Source organism: Aegilops tauschii, chromosome 1 (assembly GCF_002575655.3).
Source record: "Aegilops tauschii subsp. strangulata cultivar AL8/78 chromosome 1, Aet v6.0, whole genome shotgun sequence".
Taxonomy (NCBI): Eukaryota; Viridiplantae; Streptophyta; class Magnoliopsida; order Poales; family Poaceae; genus Aegilops; species Aegilops tauschii.
This window is the reverse complement of record NC_053035.3, coordinates 14,324,728-14,347,494: the sequence shown is the minus strand read 5'-3', so window position 1 is coordinate 14,347,494 and position 22,767 is coordinate 14,324,728. Positions and strand designations below refer to the sequence as shown.

The 22,767-nt window shown below is 43.0% G+C and overlaps 1 protein-coding gene across 1 annotated transcript; it reads left to right on the top strand.

Moving 5' to 3' along the window:
* The first annotated feature begins 295 nt into the window (after positions 1–295).
* LOC109781618 (protein FAR1-RELATED SEQUENCE 5-like) lies at positions 296–4,093 on the top strand. Its single transcript, XM_040403896.1, has 7 exons — positions 296–549; positions 645–889; positions 1,187–1,450; positions 1,534–2,218; positions 2,296–2,753; positions 2,883–3,167; positions 3,269–4,093. The coding sequence occupies exons 4-7, from the start codon at positions 2,128–2,130 to the stop codon at positions 3,428–3,430; spliced, it is 996 nt and encodes a 331-aa protein (XP_040259830.1). The 5' UTR covers positions 296–549; positions 645–889; positions 1,187–1,450; positions 1,534–2,127; the 3' UTR covers positions 3,431–4,093.
* Positions 4,094–22,767: the final 18,674 nt, after the last annotated feature.

Here is a 22,767-nt window from a genome sequence, read left to right as displayed (position 1 = left end):
CGATTTGGTGCCCGTGCCCAGCTGCTCCCGATATCTATGCCTTCAGTTCCTCGCTCGGGGTCTGGAAAAGCAGGTCAGCCGTGTCAGACGCGGTCCGCTGAAAATTGGCATCGAGATGAAATACGGTATGAAACAGTGCGCATGAGATGGGCCCGTAGCCTATGGGTGGGTCGGCAGAGACGCGGTTAGCGTCTGGTCCGTGGACCAGGACGTTAATGTTTTTCCCGATCCATGGAACAGATAAGAGGAACAGGTCGTGGGGCGAAAAGCTGGGCCGTCTGGCCGTCACGGGTGCGACACAGTGCTCGTCGTTCGTTCTGGAAACCCTTGCCGCCCAACCACCCCCCACACCCCCAGTAACAGTTGAGGCAGCGGCGGCAGCACGCCCCGACACCCTCCCCTCCGGCCGACTCCATCCGTCCGCCGCCGCACCCCTTTGTAATGCCCGGCGAGGTTGTTCCTTGAGCTGACGCTAGCTAGGCTACGACCGGAGCTGGCTGAGACAATGGAAGATGCGGGCATGAAGTTCGTCCTCGACGTTGTTGACAGGTAGATGATTCTGGATCCGAAAAAAATTAGGACGCGAGTAGATTGCATGTGGAATGACTGTCAACGGACGCTAATGCTCGCATCTATTCTGACAGGTTTCCCCTGCTGAGGATTTCACGGACAGCCGAATCCGGTTCCTCTGGTTTTGTTAGCGAATGGAGGAGCAGGAGCGCGTGGTCTAGGCTGATTCCAATCCTGGCTCTGAATGTGGTCAGTAGATCGGCGGCGACTGCAGCAATGCTGCTCGTGCTGGCGTTCGCCAACGGCACGAGACCTCTCAGACGAGGTCCACGCAATCTACTTACATAGTCAATCCCCAGGCCCCTGGATGGACAAAAAGGTATGAAGAGAAGAAACCATGGTTCTGTAACATTTAGAAAATGTGTTCGTAATCTTTTGAAAGCATGTGTTGGTGAAAAATTTAGAACATGGTTTCTGTTTCAGACCTAAAAACAGGCGAATAGGCAGTTAAGAACAAAAAAAAAAGTATGCCACAGCGACCCATTTGCATCACTGAAAGAAAATGTTAGAGAACATACGTTAGTGAGTGAAAACCACAACATAGTTGCTGCCGGTCTTAATTAGAGAACAGCTATTTACATCGAAACTGAAGAAACGTCGTTTGTCTGAAATGCAGGTTAAGACTGGGTAGTGCGCCACCAGACCGGAGTCCATGTCCATCCAGAATGAGTGCTTTGGAGCAGTCAATTCAAAAATACACGGAGGGACCAACAAAAAGTGTAATAAGACCTGAACTAGGATTGAGTTTTGATTCGTTGGGCGAAGCATACGACTTCTACAATCTGTATTCGTGGGAATTGGCTTTGGTATTAGATATGGCAAGAGCCGGTTGTATGCAGACAAAACTAAATGGATGCAGGAGATCGTCTATGCTTGTTCGGTAAGTTTTGAATTTCGTGTAGTTTTTTGTTTGAGATTCTGGATAAGTGTTCTGACCGTGCGTTCTGTATGGACAACCTGAAGGGAAAGCCAGAGACGGAGAATAGCAGGTCGTGCATGTGCGAGTGTCCAGCCTTGATTAGGTTGCTACACGCTTCGGATAACAGTTGGTACGTGAAAGCCACAACCACTCCATGTTACTGACGATGGTCGAGAAGATGCACTGGCCCTCACACAAGCATATTGATGTGTACACTAAGGATTTGATATAGCAGCTGATGGAGAATAATGTGAATCTTGGTAAGGTGTACAGCATAATTGGCAGCTTTTTCTGATCAGTCGAGAAAGTGCCATTTACAAAAGGACTCTAAGGAACATTTACAGGGAGATAAGCCGTAAGCAGGCAGAGGATGATGTCCGGAAGACTTTGGAGGTGTTTGCGGACATTATTAATGGTGATCCCGGTTTTACATACAAAGTTCTGGCAAAAAAAGTAGCAAAGTGAAAACTGAAAAACCTCATGTGGACAAATGGGAGCAGCACAATGCAGTACAAGTTCTTTGGAGAAGTCGTAACTTTTGACACCACTTACAGGACAAACCTCTACGACATGCCTTTTGGACTTTTTTTGTTGGGGTGAACAATCATTTTCAGAGTATAATTCTTGCTGGTGTCTTGATGAGGGATGAAGAAGAAGAGAGTTTGGAATGGGTGTTCTCGGAGTTCATGCGGATGATGGGAGGACCTGCTCCAAGGACTATTCTGACAGGTAAGTCATGGACAGCACGATACCTTTGTGTCGGTAAAAGTCACACTTCATGTATAGTTGACGACTTGTGTTTGCAGACCAAAACCGAGCCATGGAATTGGCCATAAAGAAGATTTACCCAAGCACCGTGCACAGGTGGTGCAAATGGCATGTCCTGAAGAAAGCAAAAGAGACGTTAGGGCCGTTGTATACGGAGAAATCTGATTTTCAGGATGAGTTCCACAAGGTTGTGAAACACATGTTAACCATAGATGAGTTCGAGGCAGCATGGGGTATTTTGTTAGATAAATACAATTTGAGGAAACATACATACATGACACAGTTGTATGAGATTAGAGAAAAGTGGGCGAAGCTGTACTTCAAGGGGGTTTTCTGCGCCAAGATGACGAGCACTCAACGCAGCGAAAGTGTGAATCACATGCTGAAGACCTACATGCCACCATTGAGTCCAATGCGCATTTTTGTGAGGCAGTACATGAGGCTGCAGTTTGATCGAGAGCGAGAGGAGAGCTATGAGGAGCAGAGGACAATGATAGTAAGTGATCCGTTCCTTCAGTTTTTTAAGTTAAAAGACATGGAGCATTCATTTTCTATCGAGATCGAGTAAATGTACTGGCATTTGTTAGTACTGCTAACTCCGAGAAAATGCTCAATGGTATGACAGGGTGGAGCAGTGAGGACTAATTTGGCGATACAGCAGCATGCAAGTAGGATATACACAAGAGCGATGTTAGAAGAGTTCGGGCGCCTACTAATCGAAACTACTGCCTATAATGTCACCGAAATAGAGAAGATGAGGAAATATCTTACAGTCCACAACAATGCAGCCAAGAGAGAAAAATGGAGCAGGGTTGAGTATAAAGTGAACATAAATGATGACCAATCAGAGTTTACATGTGAATGTGGTCAGTTTGAGCACACTGGGATGTTGTGCAGCCATGTTCGGAGGGTAAACTTCGGCAGCAGATTTTATCCTGATAGTATGGAAAATGTTCTTGGACAAGCATAACTAATTGCTTTTCATATCTTTTTTATTTTCCAACAACACAGGTGAAGGAAATACTTCATCTCGAAGAGATCCCTGCTAAGCATATAGTGAAGCGGTGGACAAAGGACGCGAGGGACATATACTGCCGCAACACCTGGTTCAGTATCAGAGAGACAACTCAGTTAACATGTCCTTTACCTGTAGGCACTCGAAGCTGTACCTGAAAGCCATGGAGGTGGCGAGGATGGGTGATGCGAGTGCGGCAGCGTACGATCACATATATGAAGGTCTAGACGCCCTGCTGGTGAGTGGTGCACCTTTTGCCAAGAAGAGGGGCGGCTTGGGTTTCGAGGACCGAATGGCTGGCTTAACTCCTGGTACATTGCCTGGCAATGGTGAGATAGCATATGTGGGTGGCGATGGTGCTGAAAAATGCGTTAGTGCTGGAAACTTTGTTAGTGTGAATGGTCCACACGGTTTAACAGCACCAGATAAGCAGAGGGGAGTTGGAAGACCAACAAATAGTAGAAAAAAAGGCACCGTATGAGGGGCTCAGTAGACGAACCAGATTCTGCAGTATATGCAGACATGAAATGCACAAACGAACTACATGCCCTGAGAGAGGGATGCAAGAATTGTGGTATGGAAGGGCACCAGCCGACCACATGCACAAGGCTTTTGGTTGTTGCTGAGAAATGAGGACTGAAAATTATGTAATCTGTATTGAACTAGTTCGGAGTGTTTTCTGGTGTGTTTATGAGAGTTTTGATCCACGCTTGTCCTCGATTTTGAGAGGAGCGATGATGACTGTGCTGATGAAAAAAAAAACCTTCTACTTGTGTAATATGATGTTTCCTTAATTTATGAAATGGAACTGCTTTCTTGAACGTGTTTGTTGCTTTTTCACCTGGGTATAAGCATAAGGGTTGCTGTGTGCTAGATTTGGTCTTGGGGTGTAGACACTTGTCTACATGCATCCATGTACCGATCCTGTTTGTGAGCACAACGCATGTTCAAAATTCGAATTGCTGAATGGAAGTAAATGAGCTGCAGTGGCAGGTGGCGTGTGTGGCACCGTGGTGAAGGACATGGTCGTCAGTATAAGAGTGGGAGGCTGGCAGCCCCGTTTTGAACAGGATTAGCACTGGATCGTTGACCAGCGTACTCATCAGGAGAAGCACTTATTGACGGAGATTTCTGGTTGTCGTTTCGGCAGCTGTCGGCGTGGGACGGCTCATGTGGGCTCAGATGTAGGCCTGAGCCGTGCGTCGCACTCCTGGTCCGGACGCACAGTCCCCGCACGCCGTGACAATCAATGCGTCTCCTGACTATCCAATTTCTGAAAGAATACGATGAAGAAATACATCTACTGGCGCATAGATAACAGGATCAGCTGAGCCCGAGCTCAGAAACTGATATCCAAGTTGCAATGGTGCTATTAAATTGATATCATCCGTGATTCTTTTGAGGGTATATTATCCGTGTTTCTTATTTTGGTTAAGCTATGCAATCCCGCAATGCATGGAATTATTTGGTTACTAGAAATTATTTTCGATTTTGACATGAAAAGTTTCCTTTTATCACGACGAATAATATACGAAAATACTAATGGGGAAACTGCCAGCGAACGCCTAAACTACCACATGATCTTGATCCTAGGGTGCATATTGGATAACTCTTTACACTCAAAATTAAAGAAATGTCATGGCAGTTTTACCGAAAAGCCATCTAGTTTCCTCAAACACACTAAAACAGCCAGACGAACGTTCGCAAATTCCATCTCTTATGACGAATGTTCATCAGATATGGCAACCCATTTTATTTAGGGTTTCCGAATTTTGGATCTAAGTAGATATCTGCTTAATTAATTAATTGCATTTGATGACTCGTTTTCCAAATTAATTTGGTGCGAGAAATATCTACTTATAAATCTAATGAATTGCATACGTAATTAGTTGTCTGAGTAATTAATTGTATTTATGGCTTGATTTCTAAATTGATTTTCGGCACTTAGTTTAGAAATTAATGGAATGATTTTCGAAATTGATTGGGCGCTCAGTTTCCAAATTATTTTTGCATTAATGGTTGCGTTCCAACGAGTGATTGCATACGTAATTAACTGGCTGGCCAGTGGTCAGTTAATTGCATTCATGGCTTGATTTACAAATTAATTGGGCCCCTAGTATACAAATTGTTTCACATTAATGGATTGATTTCTAAATTGATTCGGTGCTCGATTTCCAAATTATTTTTCATTAATAGTTGTGTACCAACTAATGACCTATGGACTCCCTAGTCTCTATTTCTAATGGACGACTTGGTGAATAGTCTCCGCGGTTTATTTTCGCTGGTTTTTTTTCTCACCTCCCCCACCCCACCCCATCCCACGCAGCCACCAAAAAAACCCACACCCAACAAAAAAAATCCATCGACCCCATCCTTCGTTGCCCACTCCCATCGATCCCATCTATCGTTTCCGCCGCCGCCGCGAGAAAACTCCATCGATCCCCATCCTTCCTTGCCCACTCCCATCGATCATTGCCACCACCGCCGCCAAATCCTCCGCCCCACCGCCATTCCGCTCGTACGCCGCTGCCGCCATTCCGCTCGCACGGTGCACCCCTCCCGCATGCCGCCGCCATCTCCCATCGCAGTTGCTCGGGCGTGGAGCTCGTGTGCCATGGGCCATGAACGCCATGGCATCCATGGCCGACAAGAAGGGACCCTCGGCCTCGGCCGTGGGCGCCTGATCGGGACACGGGGTCGCCACGTCGGCCGCCGCCAGCGCCTCATGGATATGCCTAGCGCCCTCTATGCCGCCGCCCATGATCGGATCACCACACCACCCGCGGAGGACGATGCCTCCGTGCCTGGCCGTCGGCTCCTACACGCCCGATGGGGCTGCCCCTCCATGCATTGAGGATGTCGTGGATGTGACGACGTGGAGACGAGGATTGCATTGTTGCGCCCCCGTCGCCGCCGCCACTTCCTACAGACTCCCTGACTCACAGTGCAAGACATCCCAACTCGGGTCCATCCGGGTAAACGCCGCCGCCGCCTTGGCAGGATCCCTTTTTGGCGGCTTGGATCCAGGCAAAAGAGGAGCGGAAGGAGAGAAGTACTGGTCTATGACTCGGGTCATGGGGATGGATGGATCTCTCGGTAATGGTGGATCCAGAGTTCCAGACTCACTTCATCTTATAGGCTTAATTCGTACTGTATCATTTTGATGAATACGTTGCCCCCCTATTTTTTCTACAATCAAGATGATTTTCCTCTGTGGGGTATGCATATCATCTTCTTTCGTTTTCATTAGAACATATCATATTTTGTTTGAGAGGCAGGTACAACGATGGCAATTATTTGTTTTCATCAGAAGTATATTTTCATGAGATACAATAGCAATCAGGTTTGTGTTTCACGAGCTTTCTTCATATCAATGCTTCTCCCTAATCCGCCTTCACTCGAACACATGGCCACCCAACATTGTCTTCTCCTCGGTTTGCGGGCGGCACATGCAGAAGAGTTGTGGAAGGTTGATTGAGAAGTCATAAGGACTGGGTGAAGCAAAATGCAATCTCCAAGGTTAGGTTACCTCTCAATGCCCTTGATGATATGAGTGCAACTAAACTAATATTTTTTCTTGTGATCTATGGTTCCCACCTGCCATACTCATATATTTCTGTTTCCACATGATATGTCTTCTGTATGAAATTATGTCTTTGATACAGTAAGTTATTCCTTCAAATTTAACAGTCATGGAAGAATCTGAATATGGCTACAATTTCTTTCTTTCCTAAGCACTCCTCTCCTATTAGAACCCAGCATATGCTTACCCACTGCTTCTTTAATGTGTAAATCTTTTGGTTTATAGTTTATGGCAAACCAAATTATGAATCAAGTGTTCATCTCTGAAGTTCATAACAGTGGTCGGTTTTTAGTGTGTCTAAAGGAAATGCACCAAGCTTTTGTACTGAAAGATTATCCTGACATGGGATTTTTTATTCTTGAATGAACATGGTAGCCTTTATTATTACTTTTAGAGAAGATGGACACAGCTAGGATACAAAGCTACATTCTTACTCTGATTGGCTTAATGCAACTAAGATCAAGGTTCCACAAGGCTATGTTGATTTGTTAAATTCCTTTCAGTTTCAGGTTTCAAAATGAGAAATTGGAGCATTGAGACCTTTGAACTGAAACCTAAATGAAGGTATACATATTTATGTTGGTCTAAAGCCACCATGTTTTATCTGCAGAAAATAGAAATCGCCGTTCGGTTCCATTTAGAAATTAAATTAAACTATAGACATAGTCCACGACGTCGGGACAAATAGAGTAACTAATTATTTGTATGTTTTTTCCAGCAAAGAACTTATTATAAAACGGGACACCAGAAAATCCAGTAGGGAAATTGATGGGCTCCCCTCTTTGTAAAAAAATTACTTCATGGCATTGCCTAATGTACAGAGAAATCACGGGGTCAAAAATTGCTTTCCCGTCCATGACTTTATTTATACAGCATCATAGAGTGCTTTTTTAATGCATAATCGACTTCCCTCGGAAAAGCATTTGTACGATAGCTAATTAACATGTCATTTGTTCTTAATTCAGAATTGTGCATCCATCCAGCAGAGAAAGGTGCGTACATATCCTGAGGGACAATAAAAAATGTGAGTTCTTTATGGCATAATATCAGGCACCGTTCTGAGTGATCTCTTTGCAACTCAAGATACCGATTAGTTATATTATTTCCTACCGGTAACCAATTTCTGCACACCAAAACACAGAGTCAAGTTAGATCTATAGGAGGATAAGTATTCTTGGTGTGATTACTAATGAGACAATGTAGGGAATTGTTTCTAGAACTCAATTTTATTATAAGTTCAATATCAGCACCACACAATCTTTCTACTACCATTCCTAGAGAAATATCAACCTGTTACACAGGACAATGCAAGAAAACATATGTCACACAGGACTATTCTATTACCGTGCGCTTCACCGCTGCCGCCGGTGTTCCCAGCAGACCACATATCCTCAAATGGCAATCTCATGAGTCATCTGATGAGACCTATATGAACCAAACTTTTAGCTTAATGATGCATGGTTAGATATAGATGAGAAGAACCGGTTGTACTATATCTTTTTTTTTGCCCTGAAGTAGCGCTTCTACTTCTAATTCATGTAATGAATATCGAGTGTGTATATAGTTCATGTCTACTTTATGGTTGACATCTTAAAGAAAAAATACTCTAAATTAAAAGGTGCAAAGATTCTGTGGATGACATCCATGCATTAATGCATATAGCTCCAACTAGACTGAGTCTTCCTTTTCTCTTATATATGAATCTATAATCTGCTTTTGTCCAATTGTACAATTTCTCAAGTTCAACAAGGGTGTGGTTAGTGCCTTTTGTCCATTCAATCCAAAAACGGATCGGGTTCTACTATCGAAAACGATAACGAAAAAAACAGGAAAAACCAACCAGGTTAGTTCCTTTTTTGCTAAGATTTACAATTAAAGTCAAATTAGTACTTAATGTAATGTCAACCTTTTTTTATTTACTGATTTTTGTCTGGTTCGCAGGAGAGAGGGAGGAGTTTCCCGACATGGGGTCATGAGTGGTACAAACTGGAAGATGCATGCCAATGGTTCTGTCAGTACAATTTACTTAGATTTTCAGTTCTTTTCACCTCATAATTATCTTTTCTTTATGTGTTAGTGCGGTTAAACTTCTTTATCTTTTGTTCCTTCCTACTTGAGGCCTTCGTGTGCAGCTTGATTAAGTTCTGGTGTTTATTCGGTGCCAATGTCTTAAGACAATAGTTTCATGCATGGATTTATTCCAGCATTCTAATTTAGAGACCTTTGTGCCAGACAGTTTGTTGCATCCACCTTAATGGAGATAATAAAATCTTACTGAGTAACAAGCGTAATGATGGAGGAACGGACGTCAAGTTAAAGGTGCATATTATTCAGCTTGATTCATTGCTGAGGATTTTTGAATATATGGCTTCTAATTCCAGACCAAGAACTTAATTCAGAATCTAAAAATTGAAGGGGAGGTAGAGGGATATTGTTGGTGCTGTCTAGAAACAATGCTCATTTATTTATTACAGTCGATGTATTTCTTGGGTGTCTCATTGATTGAGTATTTGAGTTGGAGCATAAGTATATTAGTGTCTTAGAATTTGCACATATGCTTTTTAATGATCTTTTTATGGTTATGCCGGCGATGATAGGTGGATTTGGTAATTGGTTTGTTCCGATTCTGATAGGTGCACCTGACATGGCATTTCTATCCACTTGTCATTGCTATTTACAAGTCACATATTTATATTTGGATTACAGATTCTTTGTACTTATTATTGTACTTCGTGTTTTCTATTGAGTGTGGTACCTCTTGAAGGAGGGAAAGCTATGATTCATTGATGACTGAGGTGCAGAAACTGCTGGATACATACAAGGACGAGGAGGTGAGCATCACGGTAATGGGGCATAGCCTCGGGGCAGAGCTGGCCACCCTGAATGCGTTGTACATCGCCGAGAATGGCCGGTCACGGTGTTTGCGTTCGACAGCCCACGACTGGGTGCAGCCGGCTTCAAGAAGCTGTTCGACGTCACTGCGGCCTTCGTGGCCGCAACGCCGGGACATCGTGCCCAGGTACTCGGCGCTGTTGTAACATGATATGGGCTCCGAGCTGGCCATCGACATCGGCACATCGCCATACCTGAGGCCTGAGGGTGTCGCAAGGTCAGTCCAATCAATCTCGTACGCCATAGACGATACCCCGACTTTTTTTATGTCCATCGACAATGATTCCTCACATATAAACCATCCGACAACCATGGACGACCTTTTGCTGAAGAATCTATTGTTTGCTCCGGTGGATTTGATCTTTAGTCTTCCCTTTCTTTTCTATGGTTGTGAGTAATCAAATCCAATTCGCAGCTCCATGCACGATCAAGGCTAGGGTGTGAATTATGACTGTGTCATATGAGGCCATGATTGTGGCAGGGATGTTTGGTTGGTGGCACGAAGTTGTTTAGTAACAAGATGGGTCTAAACTCAGCTACTAGAGATTTGAGCTGAATCACAGGAGGAGTTCCTATCATCAGTGCTGGCCGTAAAGCCGAATGCCTATGTTCGTGAGCTCTATAATCCAAACACCCGGAAGATGGTACCCCTTCGTTCCCTAATATACTATCTTATTACATTTGATGTAATAAGATGTTATATTATGGGATAGAGGGAGTAGATGTTATTTTGTACTCTTAGCACGTAAGTTGTTTTTAACTTTTTATAAGCAGCTTGTGACATTTCTAAAAAGTAAGGTCATGTAGGCACATGGAGCGCTCCTTTTTTTCGTCACTTTCTACTCAATTGTAGAGGTTTATTTATTGCAGTATAATAATTACTTCTTGTTGAGGGTACTCTGCAACACTTGCTGTCCTTGCCTTTTCTCATATCAAGGGGCCAATACAACTTCTCTGATTATAAATGCATGCAACATGACTATTTGAAAGAAGCTCTGTTTGAGAAATTGAGGCTAGAGTTCTGATGTAAGTACGACATCAGCATTTGTGAGCACCTTTATGTGCTGACCATCTCATCTTTGCGGCAAGTAAGCAGTTTGATATACTGCTCGCTTTGATATAGGCATTTTGCGATGAAAATTGTCATCTATTCATGTTTACATATACTTTATCTGATGGTGACATGAGCCTGCCGAATGCCTCCAGGTTAGTAATGCACATCTCAGACGATACACTCTTCTTCTTTCTTGACTAAACTTTCACACTGATTATGCATCATGGATCAGATCCAACATATTAGTTTATTTGCATGTACGTAGATGGATGACAAGTAAAATAAATTCAAGGATCTTAGTGCAGTTTGTCAGCTACAATTTCACGATCATTTCTGGGCTTAGGGAGTCATCATCGTCTCCCCCTTCGCCTTAACTGTCATCACCTACAGTCCAACAACCTCCTGGAGCTCGATTTTATGCTCGGTTTCAGATTTGTTAGTAAGGGACTGCTGGTTTGTTCTGAGAACAACGAACATGTGAACTCCCATGACCACTCTTTATTCTATTTGTAAATTGATCTGATTCTTTCTGTATGTATGTACAATGTTCTCGTTGCGGAGCACATGAGAGATGTGATACTCCAAACTCCCACTAAATTGCATAGTTAATGATTCAAATCTTAGCATCTCATAATGGGTGTTGAATTACGTTCAACTAATCTTATTCGTATATGGTGATCTGTTGTAGTGTACAAATCATTTTTCATATATATCATGACCTCTTTGTAATGTTTTCTTACCATTTCTAAATGGGCACAGGTTTCTGCTATCACTTGCAATTATTTCTTAAGTAATTTTCTGGACCAGTACACAGCCAGATTTTCAGGATTAAGAACACCAGTGGGTTAATATGTTACTAAAACTGTTGGTACCTCATCTGGTTGGATGGGGGCTTAATCTTGTTCTAAAAAAAAATACCAGTACACGCATCAATTTATTTTAATGTTCTGGGATATATAATAAATGTGTCATGTTTTTGAACTGTGTTTCACATGGAACTATTGATGTTGTTCTGAACAAAGAAAAAAGTTTGCTTGGTAGGGTTTGAGTCCTTGTTGTTATTATGAAATTTATATTTCAGCATCTTGAGAACTATGACATTTTAAACTCCTAGAACTTATGAAGCAGAATAATATTTAAAGTTGTTTACAATTAGGGTGGATAGGCAATAAGGCTTCTTGAATCTGACACACGTCATGTACATTTGACAAGTCAAGATAGACCACTGAGATTTTGGCCAAGCCCAATAAAGACATAGACCCCACAGGTAAAAGCACTAAGAGCAAGGTTTATTCTCCATTCATGTTAACCTACCTTATTATTTTTCTTTCTAGGGCATATTGTCGATCTCTTTTTTAATACTGATTATTTTGCTTTTTATCTAAATTCTGTGCATGCCATACATCCAACTTTAGTAGTTAAGTTATGCTAACATAAAGTAGTGAGTTTTGCTACATAAGAATATGAAGAGGGCGGTGAAGGAGGTATATTTGAAACACAATTTTGATAGCAATTCCATTGGAAACATTATCGTAAGAACCGCCCAAGGTATTTTCCAACTTGTCAAATTCATGTGAATAGAGTAATTACTTTAGGGGACTAACTACATTTTTGCATATAAATAGAACTTGCATTGCAGCCATACTTGAAGAACCACCACAAATACATGCCAATATCAGGGCCTCACTTATGAAATTGGTACATACAGTTCAAATTCTTTGTCCATACAGTTCAAATTCTTTGTCCATGTTTCTGGGTTCTAAAAATGCTCAAGGTTCCGCAATGCATCAATCAACTTACCCTCAGTGATGATCAAGACTCCCAAAATGCCTTTTTTTCATGGTGAAAGATGCTCAAGCACACATCATTGTTGGTTTTCTCACATCATGCCATGCTTGGTTGTGTAACCGAATCTCGAAAATTCATAGGATGTTCGGCGAATGTGGAACCAAACTTGGACGACTTTATGTACAAATGCATTATTCAACAATATCATTGTATGTGTCTAAAAAATTATGTCATACTTTCGTAAAAATATGGCATCTACTACCAGATAAAGAAGTGATAATGGCAAAAAAAACTTCCTTTGGGTAATCTCCATGACTAGAAGGTTGCGACGTTGAGATATCAGGGGGTGTGCATTTGTATAAAAGATTATTAGAAACCAGTGGTGGCTCAAATGTGCTCCCCACAGAAAATCGATCGGGTGAGGAATGAGAACAGTGACTTGAACTCCAGATTTCTATGATTGTGTTTGTATTTGAATTAAAAAAAGAGCAAGATAGTAAAATTGTTCCATGCCTCGATAAAAGGATAAAGAAATACAGATAACAATGTAGGTACATCACCACCACCACCAGAATTATGCACTCACCCATGGATGGGTATCACAACCCTCTCGGCGTTCAATTGGTTTCAATAATATGTAGTTTTTTAAAGTTGTCAATAACAGGTTTCAATAACATATATTTTTTTAAGCTGTTAATAATGTATTATTGTGTCTGATAGTATGATATGTATCAGCTGAGATGTGCGTTATTCTCGATTACTTTAGCTCCGTGGGTAGCATCTTAATTTTTTAAAGCCCGTGGCAACACACGTGCATTCTACTAGTAGAGATTAATTAGCAAATAGTTAATTGCGCCAAATCTACTTAAAAGGGGCGTAGATTCCTACCGTCACTTTCGGCGGTAAGGTTTCTCGTTTTTTGATGAGATTTAGTGTCAAGTGTTTCAGATCTATGCAAGGGTTCAACGGCGATGACTGTGGCTTCAGGGCGCTGGCCCTTAGGGGCACGTGCACGAAGACTTCCGGCTGTCATCGACAAGGTCAACCCGGCTCCGGTAAGGGAGTAGCGACAGCGGCGTGTTAGCGGCTCGTTCTGGCGGCAGTAGTGCTTGTTTTGGGGTCTTGGAATCTCAATGTTATTTTTGTTATGTTCGAGATACTTTGTACTTCTGCTGAATTTTGACAATAGATCTAGATCATTTTCGCAAAAAAGGGAGTTCGTACGGTGTTTCATTCGTATTTCCGATCGACTCCCACGTCCCACCGAACGCCTTGTCCCCCCCCCCCCCCCCCCCCACGCACCAATTTTTGTTACAGAACGGTTTTTACTACAACGAAATAAGTCTTAAGCTATCCCTCCACCCGGAAATCCCTATTTGACGCACGTTGCGCCAAACTGTCGAGGAAATGCACAGACGAGGCAGGTGAGCGAGCGATTGGGCCGGCCCATTTGTAGTACATAGGAGCTTTCGGTTTTGCGAATCTTCGAGAGGATTCCCAGTGGTTTTTATCGGCTTTGGGAACCTTCTAGAAGGTTTCTGAATCAGTTTTCCTTTTTTCCTTTTCTTTTTTGTCTCTGTATTTTTTTCAGTTGCTGCCTCCTTTTGTTTTTCTTTTCCTTTTTTGTTTCTATTTTTTCTTTCCTTTTCTTTCTTTGCTTTTCTTTTTTCCTGTTACCATTGTTTGAAATTTTCAAATTTTTGTTCTGCATTTTAAAAAAATTTAACGTGTACAAAATTTTGTTCACAATTGTTTAAAAATGTTCCCGTTTCATAAAATGTTCAGGAATTGCAAGAAATATTCTTGCTTTCAAAATTTGTTTGTAACTTATTAAAATGTTTGTATTTTAAAAATTGTTCTTTTTTCAAAATTTGTTCATGATTTAACAAAATGTTCATAGATTTCAGAAAATACTTTTATTTTCAAAATTTGTTCATGATTTCATAAAAGAATTTGTGTTTCTACATTTGTCCGTGTTTCAAAAAATGTTCAGGGATTTAAAAAAAATTCTCATCTTCAAAATTTGTTCGCAATTTTCATTAAATTTTTCTGTTTCAAAAAATGTCCATGATATTCGAAAAATTTCTCGTTTCAAATTTTGTTCACAACTTAAGAAAAATGTTTGTGTTTCGAAAAAGTTTAGGAATTTCAAAAAATATTCGTGTTTTCAACACTTTGTTCCAAATTAAAAAAAATGTATGCGTGTTTCAAAAATTGTGTTCAAATGTTTCAAAAAATGTGCAAATGTAAAAAAAATATTCTTTTACAAAAAAGTTCAGTAATTTTCAAAATCTGGCGAAATTCTAAATTATGTTCCTGTAATTCAAAAACTATTTTAGAATTTAAAATTTGTTCACAATTTCGAAATTTCTGTTATTGTTTTTTTTATGGATCAAAACAATTGAACAATCTGTACGCTACAGTAATTAGGACGCTAAAGTGAATATCACGTTATAGTTAAAAACCATTCACGCTATTATCTGTCACCATCTGCCACTAATGTATAGTGGCTAGCACCACGTGTTTGCTATGCGACGCGACCGCGATTCTTTTTGGCGATTTTCTCCACAACCTCCTCGCCTGGATCGCAAGGCGCCGCAACGTCGGAGGACCGAAATGATCCAAGAACATGGATGAATGCCACCGGAGGATCACTTAGAGAGGGTTAGCGCACACCTGATGCGCCGTCTTGGCACTCCGAGAGCAAGCAGAGGCCACGCTGCACACGGCGAGGGCACGACGGAGGAAAAGCACATGCTTGGACGAAGTAGAGCACACCAGCTGCCGCCGCCAACAAACCCAATAGTGCCCACCACCGCAGAGCTCCCAAGGCGGCGCCTCCAAGAAGGAGACGACACAGAGCGCCACCGCCGCCCACCGTAGTTAGGGTTTTCACCCGGGAGGCTCTGGGCAAGGAAGAGGTGGAGCAGACTTGACCGACGTCTCCATGAAGAACTACGGCACCCTCGGGCGGCGGCGTCATCGCGGCCGACCGAAGCCGACTAGGGATTTCTCCTAGTCCGGAACCCCACCACCAGCTCCCACCGTAGCCCGGACGAAGGCCGACTAGCACGCCAGCGCGGCACCAATCCGGAGGGTAGGGACCACACCAAACATGGGAAGATTACTTCTTTCTTTCCATGCGCCTATATCTCCATTTAAAGAAAATTCTTCTATCTCGTACCAAAGAAAATTCTTGTATCTCGATCTCAGTCTCTAAGACTAAACACAACATTCATGTTTGTCTCCACAACACGCGCGCAGACGGAGCCATCGGATGGTGTTTGAGGGGCCCGGGACGTTCATACCAAAGTTCATCTGGTAAACTCAAAATTTTCATAAAGTTGTGTCGTTGCCATTATCTGTTTGGGCGCACCGTCTCGCACGCATGTTTGCCCCGTGGAAACGACATCAAGCGGGGACCCCGGAAACCGCACCTTCTAGCAAGGACCCCGGCCACAGCGCCATCTTCCGGATACCGTGCCGTCTCCAGTACAATGAGGCCGCTGCACCGGATCAGGACAACAACTCGCCGCCTCGCAGTTTTCCGGAAACTGCATCGAGTTGGCGTGGTAGGGCAAGCTCGGCGGAGCAGCACGCACCGTCCCAGCGATGCTCACGCGCGCCGGTGAGCAAGCGCCCGCCGCGCCGGGTGGCAATCGGCTCCCGCGTTGCCGCTGTCCGAGCTTGCCTACGAAATTTTGGAGTGATTTGGGGGGATGTGATAGGGTTACTGGGTGTGCTCGTTCTGTTCCTCTGTTAGTAAATCTGGGATGTCCAATTGATCGAACGGCGCAGCGTAACGCAGGGCATCGAGGAAATTGACTACTACTCCCTCCGTCCAGTAAAGCTTGTCGTGGGGTTAGTTCATTTTCATTTTTGCAAAAAACCCGTTGCGATTTTAAACCCCCTGCTTCTTCCTCCTTCCATCATCGCCCGCGGCAGGAACCAGTTCCAGCCACCGCCGAAGGGCCCAGCGCCACGCGCACCCACTTGCGTCGCCGCTGACAATCTGCACCGCCCCTGAACCTTGTCTCACCGACCCTGTTAATCATGGCCCGCCCCCTATAGATGCTTGATCCTCCTCCCCGACCCCGTCCTCGGCGATCCTGGAGATGTAGCTGGAGGTGGTGGTGGAGCCGTGGGACATGCGTGTCCGCTCCGTAATCAATTCCGACGACCCATGATGGTTCTTCGCCTGCTGCGTCCGCGCCAACACTAGTAGGAAAAGGGGCTTTTACCCCGGTTCATAAGGGCCTTTAGTCCCGGTTCTGGAACCGGGACTAAAGGGTCGTTACTAATGCCTAGCCCTTTAGTCCCGGTTCTTACACGAACCGGGACTAAAGGCCGTCCACGTGGCCGGTGCGGGGAGCCCAGGCAGGAGGGCCTTTGGTCCCGGTTGGTGCCACCAACCGGGACCAATAGGCACCCACGCGTCAGCATCTGGCAGGAGCTGAGGTTTTTGTTTTTTTTGAGGGGGGGGGGGGGGTTGGGGGTTTTGGGGGGTTAATTTAGGTTGTTATTAGGTAGCTATTAGAGAGAAGTGTCCTCTCTTATATCTCCGTGCTTGGTTTACCAACGCTACGTACTGCTATGCCTAAACATGGCTTAGATTGAAGTGAAGGCAACATGTGGTGCATGTCGAAAGTAATACTAATCCGGACTTGATCAAGTTTGGATTGTACTACTTTCGACACGCACCACATGCATGTTGCCTTCACTTCAATCCAATCCATGTTCATTTCACCCGCTGATATATAATAACTCTTCATGCGCGCATCATGCATCATCATATATAATAACAAGTCCTACTAATCATCATCATACAACTTCTACTCGTTATTAATAACAAGTCATACGATCATCATCCTCACAGTCATCGAACCAACCCTACTTAATTGTTCTTAGCACATGATCATCAGTATTAGGTAGGACCGAAATACCCTCTTTAAGGTAAAATAGCATAAAACAATATAGACCCTGACTCTCCATTATGGAGAATGGAGATCATCCTGTCTCCAATTCTTGCGCCTCGCTTCCTTTTGCTTCCAAGAACCTCCTTGCGACTGTCCATACATTTTTTTTCATTCTTTGATTTGCATATCTCCACTTCTTTTAGAAATCCGGTATGGCCAGTTGAGATTCGTAGGATGACTTGGTTGTATATTCAAAACATCAAGCCTACCATTCTGATACATCAAATGAGGCACACAATCATCTGGGATTATCTGTTGAAAAACATAGTAATAACTTCATAGTTAGCAATGATAATGTACTAGTTTTAGAACTATGCAAAATATGCACGGATGTCGTAATAGTAAGAGATCTTACCAGGGTATCTCCATAGTAGTTACCGTAGTTCAACACGTGCACTAGTGGCACGTATTGACCATAATGTTGAGGAGTTTGATTGTAGATATTGTAATTCTCAATATCAGTACAAAATCCGACCAGATGAGTTTTCTCCTTATAAGTTAACTCAGAGCCATCGGTGTAGTAGGTTCTGTCTACCATGTTCCGCACATTGTTTGAACAATCAAAATAAGCTGTCAATGAAAATAAGCTGTCAACTATTTTGAAATGAACAATATAAATTAGCTAATAACTATGTTTGAGAAATTCACATAGCGGTAGAATTGGAGGCGTATCAACAAGGACCCAAATGTCCATATTGTCTTGCTCGATGTCAGGATCACCAAGATCCATGGTGACAAGCATACCCTCATCAAAACCATACATCTTGCAAAATGCTTTCCAATTTTTGCAACCAAAATGGGTTACGCTCTTAGAATTATACAGTTTTACTTCAAAATCTATATCATGATGGGTCCTTAGGTGAATTTTCTTTGTTTCCATACTTTCATGGTCTTCAAAACCCATCCTCTCCAAGACGTAGCGTCTTGCATGGCATGAGATAAGCTAGACGAATTGTAAAAGATGAAAAGTACACGTTGAAATAGTTGAAGTCGTGCTTAATTACGAAAAAATAACACTTGTCGTCGTTGCGTACCGTTTCAACATCGAACGTCTCCTCCAGCTTAATACTGAAGCGCCGATCTTCGTCCAGGTGAGGCCTGTCGCACTGACCTCGGTCGTCGTGGCACCAGTCGCACTCCCCCGGGAGACTTTCGTCGTCCGAGTACGACATTTCCTATGTTAATAATTCAAATATTAAACATCTACAATTAAATATATGTACTAAAAAACCTAAGTTAGATCATTATTATTCATCACGGGTTGACTATCAGTTTGTCGAGTCTTTTCTTGAAAACTCTCAGCTCACGTGGTGTATACATTCGACCGTTGGTGATGGTCGCTCCTCCCTTTGTCCCCGTGTGCATTACACCAAAATGTCTAGCTAGCACACGGGAGCAAAGGAGAAGCGACCCCCACGACAACAGTCGGGATTCTTCGTCCTCTCATATATATATGGTGGAACTCTCCCTCACTGATTCCTCTCTGACATTTGCGACCGTCGGTGATGGTAGCTCCTCCTTTCGTTCTCGAGTGCATTACATCAAATTGTCTAGCACACGGGAACGAAGGAGAAGCTACCCCCACGACAACAGTCGGGATTCTTCGTCCTCTCATATATGGTGGAGACTCGACAGACTTACAGTCAACCCAAAATATCGTTTAATTATCTTTCTAAAAGAGAATTTGGCTGGTCTCACCTCGATGTCGGAGGAGGCGGTGACGGGGACGACGGCGGGGATGATGGAGGGGCCGGGGGCTCCTAGATTTCTGCGAAAACAAAAACCCTATAAGCTATCAACTAATCATAGTGCTCTCCAATTTTAGCATTCAAAGTAGGATCGGAGTAGTTTTCCACTTTGAGCATTCAATAAGAAAAATCAAATCACAAAATAAAGTAATATTCAAATTAGGATGCATTCAATTATAAGCAAAACTACATCATCTCCATGCGTCCGTACATCGTCGAATATTATCACTAATACACCTCGAATACTATCATACATATAGCATCGCTAGTACAGCTAGAACAGTAGCGCCCGACGGGTATCGGCGCGGGCGGTGGACACCCAAAGGGACGGAACCATCACAGGATCATAGCTCCAGTGAGATCCCTGAAGAACCTGCCAGGTATTGTCGAACCTGCCCTCCAACGCAACCATGTAGCGACGGACGTGCTGGTCCTCCTCGCTGACACGGTGACGTACCACCTCCGCGGTGTCCGGAAGCCTCGGCACCGTCACTGGCCCACGCGAGCGCCACCAAACAAGGATCGGGTCAACGACGGGCTGGTTCCTCACCAACCTACGCCCACCGGAAGGTAGCACCTCCCAAAACCAGCCCGGCGGAGCCCAGTCCCGGACATGGCCCCTCTGATCAAGCCGGCCTCCTTCGCCGAGTCGACGACGAGGATGCGGGATAGGCATCGTCGACGTCGATGCGGGAATAATTGCTTTAACTAAAAAAACAAACTAGTTCTATTAATTTCCTTACTAAAAATAAACTACTTCTATAGTAAAATAAACTAGTTTTGTTAAATCAACTAGTTCAACTACTAATTAAGCACTTACTATAAATAAAATAAAGTAGTTTTATTAATTAATCAACTAGTTCAACTACTAAGCACTTACTATAAATAAATAAAATAAAGTAGTTCTTACTAAAAATAAACTACTTCTATATATAGTAAAATTTAATAAAATAGTTCTATTAATTAATCAACTAGTTCAACTACTAAGCACTTACTATAAATATATAAAATAAAGTAGTTCTTACTAAAAATAAACTACTTCTATATATAGTAAAATTTAATAAAATAGTTTTATTAAATCAACTAGCTAGTTCAACTACTAAGCACTTATAACCTAAAATCATATAGCTACATTATATTTATACATACATAGTTCTATAAAATTGTATGAACATTATATTCATACATACATAGCCACATCCATTCATCATATAGCTACCACATACATATATATATACATTATATATATATATGAGAAAATGCAATGAACAAAAAAATAATACAAATTATATGAAAAAAAAATAAACAGAGCCATGGCGTGGCGGCGGCTCACATCGGGCGACGGCGTGGGCGGCGGAGGGCGACAGCGTGGGTGGCGGAGGGCGACGACGACCGCGGCGGGCCGGGGGCGGAGGGCGACGGTGACGTACGGGGCGACGGCCCGGGGGCGCGCGGCGGAGGCCGACGGCGACGGCGGCGGGGGGCGGAGGACGACGGCGACGGGCGATGGCGTGGGCTCGGGGGCACGGGCGACGGCGACGATGGCGGGGCAGCCTGGCGGCGTAGATCGAGCTCGCGGCGTCGTCGGGCGGGGGGAAACTGGCGATGGAAATCTGAAAATTTCCTAACTGCTGCTTATATTGCAAAGGCTTTGGTCCCGGTTCAACGCACAAACCAGAACCAATACCCACCCTTTAGTCCCGGTTGGTGGCACCAACCAGGACCAAAGGCCTCTTTTCACCAGCGCAAAGGGCAGGAAGCAGAGGGCTTTGGTCCCGGTTGGTGGCACCAACCGGGACCAAAGGGGAGCATTGGTTCCGGTTGGAGCCACCAACCGGGACTAATGTGCTGGCGCGATGCGGTGGGAAGTTTAGTCCCACCTCGCTAGCTGAGAGAGCTCAACACCTGTTTATAAGCTGCGTTGCAGCTCAGCTGCTGAGCTCCTCTCTAATATGCAGGCATTATACATGCCTACCTTTGTCACAGCCATGTTGGGCCTATTGGGCCTGCGGGCCTGCATCCTGGCCCATGTGCAGATGGGTTTCTAGTCGTATGCAGGCCGTGTGGCCCATTAGGCGGCTTTTTTTTATTTTTTCCAGTATTTTTTTGTTTTTTGAATTATTTATTTTCTTTTGATTTTTGCTTTATTTTTTTTATTCTTTTTGCTTTTAGCTCAGAATAATTATAAACTTTCTGTTACTCCATTAGTTTCCAAATTTAAATAGTTTAAATTTCATCCGGAAACTCGTCTGTTACAAAGGAATTTCATTTTTTAAAACTTATTTGAACTCTTGACTTTTTGTGTGTTCAAAATGCACCATTCAAAGCCACATCATCATTTTTCAATCCTTTCTGACTTCATTTGTTATTTTTATGCATTTACTAATTATTTTGAGCTAGAAGACCCTAAAATTGAAAAGCATTTCAAATGAACTCTGAAAAGGTTGAAAGTTGGCATGATATCATCATTTCATCCACATAGCATGTGCAAGAAAGTTGAGAGGGTTACGGCAAAAACTGGATGCACTTCGTGTACAAAACGGACAATCTCTTTCAAAGTATCAGGATTTCATCCGGAAACTCGACTGTTACAAAGGGATTTCATTTTTTAAAACTTATTTGAACTCCTGACTTTTTGTGTGTTAAAAATGCACTATTCAAAGCCACATCATCATTTTTCAATCCTTTCTGACTTCATTTGTTATTTTCCATGCATTTACTAATTATTTTTAGCTATAAGACCCTAAAATTGAAAAGCATTTCAAATGAACTCTGAAAAGGTTTTGTTTCTACTTACAACAAAAAACTTATTTATTTTATTTCTAATTACTTATGTATTTTACTTTAATTGTTTTATTTTTATTTATTTTACTGCTGCTATTTTTATTTATTTTACTGCTGCTATTTTTACTTAATTTATTAAGGTTTATTTATTGTAGTTACTATAGTTTATTTTATTTTATTTTATTAAGGTTTGTTTAGTTTTATTTATTTTATAAATATAAAAAAATGAACATAGATGCACTTATAGAGAAAATTCAACCTAAATTCATAATAATTTCTATGAAATTTACTATGAATTTAGGTCAAATTTCCCGTATAAGGGCATCTATTTTCACTTTAAGAGAAGCTCAACAAGGCATAGAGGGACGGGCTTATAAACTGGTGTGAGCGCCATTCGGTTGGCGAGGTGGGACTAAACACTGGCCGCAACTAGGAACAGCCCTTTAGTCCCGGTTTGTGGTATGAACCGGGACTAAAGGGTGGTGGGCCAGGAGCGTGGCCCATTGGTCCCGGTTTGTACCACCAACCGGGACCAAAGGGTCCATACGAACCGGGACCAATGCCCACGAGGCCCCGGCCGGCCCTCTGGGCTCACGAACCGGGACCAATGCTCACATTAGTCCCGGTTCGTGACTGAACCGGGGCTAATGTGAAAACTGCCCTGTGACCT

Bases quoted from the DNA above. Each gene is read 5' to 3' on its own strand.
- LOC109781618 (XM_040403896.1), top strand. From the start codon at position 2,128: ATGAGGGATGAAGAAGAAGAGAGTTTGGAATGGGTGTTCTCGGAGTTC. The intron at 2,219-2,295 runs GTAAGTCATGGA...TTGTGTTTGCAG, and splicing joins TCCAAGGACTATTCTGACAG to ACCAAAACCGAGCCATGGAA. The intron at 3,168-3,268 runs GTAAACTTCGGC...CCAACAACACAG, and splicing joins TGTGCAGCCATGTTCGGAGG to GTGAAGGAAATACTTCATCT.